Consider the following 9,995-nt stretch of genomic DNA (forward strand, 5'->3'; position numbering starts at 1 on the left):
TTACTGATGTAAAAAACAGCACCCTCACTATTTGAGAAAAGTAATTTTTGATCAAATCTAGACAGGCCCCATTTCCAGCAGCCATCACTCCAACACCTTATCCTTGAGTAACCATGCAAAATTGCTAAATTGATACTAGAAAATGACTTGCCATTATATCAAACACAGCTGAAAGCTATTTGGTTTGTTAAATGAAGCTTAACATTGTCTTTGTGTTTGTTTTTGAGTTGCCACAGTATGGAATAGACTGGCATGTCTTAAGGTTAATATTAGTTCAAAAATGGCGAAAAAGATACAATGCTTGAAATTGCCAAAAACTGAAGATTTCATTAGAGCCCGACCAATATGGGATTTTTGAGACTGATACCAATTTTAGAGGGGGAAAATTCACCAATTACCGATATGGTGGCCAATGTAGTTAATTTTTGAGCTGGAATGAAACAGACCTTTTCTATGTGGATTGTTCACCAATTTTGCACCGATATGACTATGCAAAGGTACTCAGAAGGCTGCTTTCTTAAACAAATATTTTTATCAAAGAATATTTGACATTATTATTATACATTGTCAACAAATTCTAGAAATGAACACTGAGAAAATAAATAATAAATAAAAATACAATAAATAGTATTGTATGTTTAATATGTCAATTGCTGACCATTTATATAAAGAATAAATAAAAATACAATAAATAACTAAATAAACATCAGTACTGTATGTTAAGTATCAGTCAGTTGCTGACCATTAAAATAAAGAATAAATTCAAATAAAATAAATAGCTAAATACACATCAATACTGTATGTTTAGTATCAGTCAAATGCTGACCATTAAAATAAAGAATAAATAAAAATAAAATAAATAGCTAAATAAACATCAGTAGTATTGTTTAGTATCAGTCAAATGCTGACTATTTTAATATTGCCAATCAATTATTGTCAGGTTGTAAAACAAAAATCATTTACACCTGCTGAGACAAGAGATAAACAGCGGCAGCAGTGTGACACAGTATTCTGCTATACAAGTTCAGGGGAAACTTTCAATGGTGGAAAACCAGACTTGTAAATATTACATTTTATAAATGCAATGACTGGAATTGTTTGGTTGAAGGGGGTACCGAACTGTGAATCCTGAACAAAACAGTTTGGTGAATACATGTTTACACATTAGCTTCCACTCAGCTGTAAGCAATGAAAGTAGCTATATGGTTTGCTAGTTAGCTATAAGCTCGATGTCATGGAGAGTAAAAGATGGACTTTATTTACTTTCCAGCAATGCGTCTCACCAACTAGGTAACAGCGTAGCGTGAAATCAACACTCAACAGACACAATCCACTACCACACTGTTGTCTGCTGAGCTGCAAAAAGATGCTCTTTTTCTCATGTTGTCCTTTCAATCTGCTACATTACTGACTGCACTGACCAGTGGCGGATTTAGGCATAGGCGACATGGGCAGTTGCCCAGGGCGGAATCTTGGGGGGGGGATGAGTCAGAGCGCGCTCTGCTGGACAAACAACGTTATGACACCAATTCTAAAGCATTGATTTCTGCATTATATGTTCTGAAAAATAGTTTTCATATCTGCACATATCGGTAAACATATACGCCGATACCGATATATCGGTGAAAGGCTAATATCGGCCCATAATATCAGCGGATCGATATACCGGTCAGGCACTAGATTTCATACAAAATTGTACACTACAGTCTTCAAAGACAAAGGACAACTGGCTCTAACAAGGACAGAAAGAGATATAGAAGGCCCAGATGTACAACTAAACAAGAGGATAAGTACATCAGAGTCTCTAATTTGAGAAATAGATGCCTTACATATCCTTAGCTGACAGCTTCATTGACTTCTACCCGCTCAACACCAGTTTCATATACAACGTAAAGAGAAGACTCAGGGATGCAGGCCATATGGGAAGAATTGCAAAAAAAAAAAAAAGAAAGCCACTTTTGAAACAGAAAAACAAAAAGAAAAGGTTAGAGTGTGCAAAGAAACAGACATTGGACAACAGATAATTGGAAAAGAGTGTTATGGATCTTAACCCCATTGAGCTTTTGTGGGATCAGCTAAACTGTACGGTGCATGAGAAGTGCCCGATAAAACAGACACATCTATGGCAAGTGCTACAGGAAGCATGGGGTGAAATGTCACCTGAGTATCTGGACAAACTAACAGCTAGAATGGCAAGGATCTGCAAAGCTGTCATTGCTGCACGAGGAGGATTTTTTGATGAGAACTCTTTTAAGTAGTTTAAGTAGTAATAGTAATCAAATTGTAATAGTAATTTTTCATGTTATTAATGTTCTGAATATACATTGTGTATACATTGTCAGTTGAATGCCACTTTGGTGAATAAAAGTACCAATTTGTAGCAAAGCTACTGTCTATCACTGCAACAGTGAGAAGACAACTTTTGCTCTTCTGCTCGGTGGCAGTCTCAGCGGTATCTTTGGAGGGCAGGGTTTTGAAAAGAGGGTGCGTGGTTAAGTTCCAGAATGGCTAACATCGCTTGCAGCCGATTATAGTCTTTTCAGCAAAAAGTAAACATTTAAACAATTATGAAACATAAGAATTCATGTAACAGCAAAAATGTAAAAGGTATTATAGGGAATATCAAACTATTGTTTCTGCCAAAGAATGTTGTAATTGATCAATGTGTGCATTTTAAATATTTAAAACATGTGTAACAACTTGCCCCGACTAGACATTTGTGACAGCTAGCCTTGGTCTCCTCAATGCTATTTGCAAATAAAACTACATTTATGATGCTAAAGTAGTGCCAACTTGCCAACTGCATGCACTTCCAAAGAAAGCTTACTTATTGGGAGAGTTTAAATTATGTTCATAATTTCAGTATTTTGCAGAATACTCTCAAGGTACAAGGGGAAATCGTTTTGTTCCTGTGATACAAAACAGGGGCACCTGCACCCTCTAGTGTTAAAGTTGAAAGCACAAGTCTGTGGGTTATTTGCGATGAGCACATGTTGCATTGTAAAAGTATATTCAACATTGAGTGTGGTTCAGTGGCCTTTTTTTTTTTTTTTTACTACAGAAAATCCACCGTGCATTAAATATGCGGTGCGAGGATGAGAGGAAATCAGAGGCTGAGAGCACAGACAGATGGTAAGCTGTTTATGGTTATCACATACCAAAACCAATTTACATATTACACCACACTTTCTTAAAACAACTGCCATTGTTTCTCCTTATTGAAGTTTGTATCTATATAATTATCTAAACAAGGCTGTCTGGAGTATTTGATTCCGATTGGTCAATCACAGCATTCTGCAGTGAAATATTTTTGTATAATGATCGCTTAATTGACCATTTTACCAGGCAACTGAATTCATACATAGCTGTGCTAGTTTTTAGGCCACTTTTTTCACCTAAAAAAAAAATTATAATTTAATTAAAATGAACATTTAATGTCCTTTTGTTTACTTATTTGGTAAGTAGCGATGCAATAACGTACAGTCAGTGGGTCACTTTCACAAAATAAACCCCTTCAGTGTTATACAAGCAGTGTTGGGTGTAATCTGATTATACCCTCATTACTACAAAAAGTAGTGTAATGCATTTCATTTTAAATTTTTGTAATCAGTTTACAGTTACTGACTTTCAAGGAAGTTACTTTTAAGTACATTGGGTTACACATATTTCTAAAATAATATTTATGTAAAATACATTTAAAACATGAATTAATTAATTTGTTTGTTTGCATTTCTAGCTGAAGAGCATGCACCCTAGAACAAGTCGTTGTAAAGGAGAAACACTGGTGCTGAGTGTATGACTTGCATGCAACAGTGAACAGGGAGGAAATATACTTTTTTTTCCACAGCGATTTCAAAATAAAAACTTTTCTGTAAAAAATTTGTATGAAGAAGAAAGTAACTAAAAATAATTAGTAATGTGATTACATGATAAAAAATAAAAATAAAATAATTACCTTACCCAACACTGGATACAAGGTTGATCAATCTGGGTTTATTTGCAATAATGACAGTACAGTATCCCTGTATCGCAGATGTATGTCCTCGCAAGAATTACTATCGTCTTTGAGCCTCAAACAAATGTGTGCATTCAGCGTAATGTTAAATAAAAAAATTTAAAACCTGTAAAAGAACCTGCGAAACAAAGGACAAAAATCAATATCGGCAAGTATCAATATCTCTCCAGTAAAAGAAAGCTGTGTGGATACTGTTCCATTTGCCACATTGATGGCATACTGAAGAGGCTCTGTGTTGCCATTGATTATAGAGTCTGTTTGTGAAGTGCTGTGTCCCTGCAGCTTGTAAAACTGATTGGTGCTGTGTCTTCCTCTCAGTCCCACCTTGTGCCTATCAGAAAACTGCAATCTTCACCGCTTGCCAACACCTGCCTCTTCTTCTCCTCCACCCTCCACCTCCTCAACGTTTCCTTCCTCCTCTACAACCAAGTGGAACAATCAGACTGCCAAGGCCGGTCGAGAGGCCAAGGAGCATAATAAGCGTGTCCACTTCAACCTAGAGACACTCAACAGCTATCAACTGCAAGCTCCGTCCCCTGGACCAGACAGAGGCAGGAGGGGGCTGGTGGGCAGTCCACCTACCCAGTTGTGCTCCAACGGTGGTCCTAATCTCAGTCTCAGTTTGGTGCTCTCACCCCCAGCCTGCTTTGGACACTCTACACCATGGGAAGAAGAGCTCCAAGAGCTGCAAGGGAGGATTGAGGAGTTTCGTGGCCAGCTCAGGGCCGCCCTATCCAGGAGAGCTGAGCTCCAGCGCAGCCTGGTCAGACAAAGGCTCAGCCAGACCCAAACAGCCGCTTCCTCTAATCCTGCTGAGCGGTCAGCCTCTTCCACCAACAATACCCTGACCAAAGACATCAACAGGGAGAGGTGATGTAAGTGGCTGGACATTCAGGAGGGTAACAGTGGATATGGGGGATAAGGGACATTCTCTCATCTGAGAAGCCATGCAGCCGTTTATTCTGCCTTCCCCTTTCACACTGACTGATGGGGAGTTAGGGATATATGGAGCACTCTGTGAGAGAATCAGCTTGTAATACTGCAGTCTGGCTGACCTCCAGCTCAAGAGAGAAAGCATTTGTCTGTGTGTGTGTGTGTGTGTGTGTGTGTGTGTGTGTGTGTGTGTGTGAGTGTACTTGACCTAGAACAGACACTTAAAGGCATTGTTCACCCCAAAATAAATTTCTGTCATCATTCACTCACCCTCACCTTGTTCCACACCTGTATGACTTTCATTCTTCTGTGGAACACTTCTGTGGAGATCAGGCAGAGTGACAGCCTCAGTTACCATTCACTTTCATTTTATGGAAAAACTGATGTTGAGGATGACAGAATTTTCATTTTCTGGTGAACTGTCCCTTTAATACGCCATTCACTGCTGGCCAAGATGAATATCTGCATTAACAAACATCCAGCGTGAAAATAGCTTCATTTTGTAAATAATTCAATGGGATTGCTTAATGGGAAAGCAACAATGGACCAAACCTAAAATTTTGACTATGTTACTACTTGTCTTGCTGTGTGAACTTTTCCACACTTATATTGTATGAATAGATATGACGTTTGCTTGTGTGTTTAAATGGTGATAAAGTATGATTCTGTTGGAGATGTTTGACCCCTTTAGATGTCACGGGCCATCTGTATTACACTGTATAATCTAAATATTATAAAGTCTGAATGAGTTATTAATGCATTTACTGTCATTAATAAATACATTTTGGAATAAATATTTATTAGAGAATTTATTTAATTTAACCCTCTGCTGCATGGTGTCCACTAGAATGGAGACATATTTGAAAAGCCATTATTAAAGGGGTAGTTCACCCAAAAATGAAAATTCTCTCATCATTTACTCACCCTCATACCATCCCAGATGTGTTTGACTTTCTTTCTTCAGCAGAACAAATTTGAAGAAAAATAGAAAAATATCTCAGCAGATCAGTTCTCACGTGAACATGCCAACGCGATTACGTCACACGCGCATACTGCTGCTGACCAGAAGCGATGGTTTATAGTTAAAAAGTACTTAAATATTGATATTTTTCGCACCAAAGCGATTGTGTCACTTTAAAAGCCATTTAACCACTGGAGTTGTATGGATGACATGTATGCTGACTGTCTGATCATCATCCACTTGCATTTTAAGGACCTACTGAGCTAAGATATTTTTTCTATTTTTCTTCAAATGTGTTCTGCTGAAGAAAGAAAGTCATACACACCTGGGATGATATGAGGGTGAGTAAATGATGAGAGAATTTTCATTTTAGGGTGAACTATCCCTTTAACAATTCATTGTTACAAACCATCATTACATTGCACCCTTATCAATAATTCTATATAACTGTCATTTTTATATTTCATGTATGTTATATTTATGGCATCTGGATTATTAACTACTGTCTTCTACTGTAGTGGACGTATGTGAACTCTAAAAATACACATATTAAAAAAGGATTTTAAATTATTATATTCTTGTTTTGAAATAATAAGTAGTATATAGAAACTTTGTTTTTTTCCCCTTTGTGATTTAGTAATTTGTGCATCAAAACAATGTTGTTTTAGCAGTTGTTTAGCTGTAAATGCCCTTTGTAAAAGTCACTTAATATTTTTATGCTAGATTTAACAAGTTCATTATTTCTGTCAAATGACTCTGAAATGAAAATGAAATGAAATCATTGATTACTGAACAGTGTTAAACTGGTTAACATACCCTGAAATGTTGACTGTGGCTGTCAAACTGTTCCATTGTTTGCAAGATGATATAGTTCCCTCATTCATTTTAAGAGCGGACTTCAAAGTACATTTTTGAGAGCAAACTGTCAGAGGGCTGAGGAGCAGAATGTCAAACTGATCGACGAGCTACCATTTTCCTCTGGGAGACAGATGAACAATGGCCTCATTATGTTGAGTTGTTTCCCTTCAGAGAGTGAGTATGCTTGACTGACCATTAAGTGCTTGAAAAAATAGTTAGTGTCAAGCTTTATAAGTCTTAGGTTTACTGCCTTTGCTGTTTTAAAGGTCTGTTGTCAGATACACGAAACACCTTAAAAGGGATAGTTCACCCAAAAATGAAAATTCTCTCATCATTTACTCACACTGATGCCATCCCAGATGTGTATGACTTTCTTACATATGCTGAATTCAAATGAATATTTTTAGAAGAATTTCTCAATTCTTTTGGTCCATACAGTGCAAGTGAAATGGTGCAAAAAGTTTGAAGCTCAAAAAATCACATAAGTCAGCTTAAAGTAAACCATAAGACTCAAGTGGTTAAATCAGTATCTTCAGAAGCGATATGATAGGTGTGGATGAGAAACAGATCACTTTCACATTCTACTTGTGTTTTTGGTGATTCATATGCTTCATGCATACCGCCCCCTACTGGGCAGGGGAAAGAATTTCAAGCAAAAAAGGACTTAAATATTTATCTGTTTCTCACCCACACCTATCATATCACTTCTGAAAATATGGATTAAAACACTGGAGTCATATGAATTACTTTTATGATGACTTTATGTGCTTTTTGGAGCATACAATTTTTGGCACCCATTCATTTGCATTGTATGGACCTACAGAGCTGAAATATTCTTCTAAAAATCTTCAATTGTGTTCTGCTGAAGAAAGAAAATCATACACATAAGGGATGGCATGAAGGTGAGTAAATGATGACAAACATTTTCATTTTTGGGTGAACTATTCCTTTAAAACCTGTTGAGGCTAATTTACCCCACCCAAGGGCCTGACTTCACTTTGCTTAAATGAGTTCACATTTACTATATAGTCTGCTGTTCAAAATTGTTAATAATGTTGACAAATTATACATCAAATTATGCGCTTCAACAGGTTAAGGGGTTTCTTGCAAATGGGCCCTAATGTGTTTCAGGTTCATTTCTTTTGACTTTTTTCTGATTAAGGTCAAAGGCTAAAAAAAATAAACTAGTTTCACATTAAATTGCAGTAAAATTGCTAGATTGCCTTTTCTGGTAAATGTACCACCTCTGAAACAGTATTCACACATGTCACCATTTTCTGAATTTTATCAATTTTGCCACTATTCAGCACCAAAATGCAGTTAAACTTTGTGACGTCATTTGCCGGAAATGACCTTTAAACTGTCAAACTGTTTAGCTGTTCACCTGGCTTTTGAACCTTTGTATATTCATTCCTGAAGAAGGCTAGTTTTTTTATCACAAGTAATGGAATCATTTACTGTTCCTGTCTACATCTGCTTGGATTAAGCTCACTTTAGTTTAACCGTCAAATAACACAGCGCAGATTAATTGCATTATTTCCATCACAATTTTGTGATTGGCCTAAAGCAGACTTCTTACAACAGCAGGTCCTTACCTCATGTGTTTAAACCGGTAATCATACAGCTTTGTTCACACAAAACATCAAAATGCAATTTTTCTGGTGATGTTAAATATCTTATTCCGGGAAATTGCCAGAGCTGATTTACAAGTATTTCATGACCTCTAAACAGACAAATAGCATTAATTTTCCTGATAAAGAATGTACAGTATGTGTAAAAGCGACTAATAGTAATAATCAACATTCTTTACCAATCGAAATACTTCAGAATCAGTCTATCTTTTTCTCTTGGCAGACCTTAAATTGTAAACTTTAAAACTTGTAACTTTGCTGTTAAAAAATATTTAACCGGAAATGCTCTATTTCGAGTTTTAGAACTGCCACAGCTAAACAGAAAAAGAGTGAAGTGAACACAAGTCATACTATCAGTTCCATGAGGGAAGAGGAAATTCTATTCCCTAAAGACTAAGTTTTTGTTAAGCTGAAATTAGCACTGGCACTTTCCACAAATGGAGTCCAAATAACTTGATCAAAATGTGGGCTTTTTGAGCATTAAAATAGATTAATAAGTATGAACAGTCAACCTCAGTCATTATAGCATAATAACCCCTAATGGGTTAATCAGGACCCAAAAATTAAATGGTTTATTTTGCAATATGGCCAACTGACTATATTATTGCCCCTGGGTCAGTGGTCAATTATACAGTTTCCTGGAGCTGTCATTACACATAAATATTTGACTGCCAAATCACCAGATTGGTTGATCAGAATCAAGTACTTAAGAGCCATGTAGTGATTTTAAAAAAAAATCAACAATTAACCTGCTATTAATTCACCAAACTGTTACATTGCTGTATGATTTTAACTGTTGGATAGCGAAGGACAAAACCACTGAGGTAAGAAATTACCATTTTATAGTAGGGTTTAACAGGGTTAAAGGCACACCTAACGGAAAATAGCTATTTCTGGTCAAAAAGTGTATCAAGATTCAAGAAATACATTTATTTTTATTGAATATTGATGGAACAACATCATGCGTATGAATAGAAATAACAACAGAAGGTTATTTTGAATAAAATTCAAAAAAAGTTTTTTTTTTTTTTTAAAAGGTGGTGAGGGGGCCTCCCTCACTTGGGGTAAAAGATCCCAATATATTACAATATTGATATTGTGTAGATACCGGGGCAATAGTTATAAGGCACAATTTGTCAACTTATGCAAATACTTTTAAGACAGCAAGGTGCCTTTTTAAGTAACAAATTACAATAATGCTTATTCAGAATAACCACTTTAGAAAAGGGTGCATAATTTCTTGCTCATTTCAATCTTGACATTTCAATACATCTCTAATATTCTATAAACAAATAAATCTTCATTGTGATTGGGTAAGTCAATGTGAGCCCAGTTTAAACATTCTTCATAAAAAAATCTATTCCCTTAACAAGAAAAACAATGTGTTTAATAGGGGCCTTTAGCCCCTGCAACAGGGGGACTTTTTACCCCAAAAACTATCCTTTCACTTATTGGGCAGTTATTTAATTATTATTTAATCGCTTTGAACAAAAATTTAAATGACAAATATGTATTTTGTCTCAGCATAAATGTGATAATTTCCAGGATATTCATTAGCTACTTACATTTACAACATAAAAAAATAAAAAATAAATAT

The 9,995-nt window shown here is 36.0% G+C and overlaps 1 protein-coding gene across 1 annotated transcript in view; it reads left to right on the plus strand.

Moving 5' to 3' along the window:
• LOC127441516 (glutamate receptor ionotropic, NMDA 3B-like) overlaps positions 1 to 5,685 on the plus strand; it is a 91,436-nt gene extending 85,751 nt beyond the window's left edge. The window contains exons 8-9 of the mRNA XM_051699039.1: positions 3,062 to 3,132; positions 4,334 to 5,685. Coding sequence (XP_051554999.1) covers positions 3,062 to 3,132; positions 4,334 to 4,889 — 627 coding nt within the window. The 3' untranslated portion in view covers positions 4,890 to 5,685. The remainder of the gene's footprint in view (positions 1 to 3,061; positions 3,133 to 4,333) is intronic.
• The last annotated feature ends 4,310 nt before the right edge of the window (positions 5,686 to 9,995 follow it).

Source organism: Myxocyprinus asiaticus, chromosome 5 (genome assembly GCF_019703515.2).
Source record: "Myxocyprinus asiaticus isolate MX2 ecotype Aquarium Trade chromosome 5, UBuf_Myxa_2, whole genome shotgun sequence".
In the NCBI taxonomy this organism is placed as follows: domain Eukaryota; kingdom Metazoa; phylum Chordata; class Actinopteri; order Cypriniformes; family Catostomidae; genus Myxocyprinus; species Myxocyprinus asiaticus.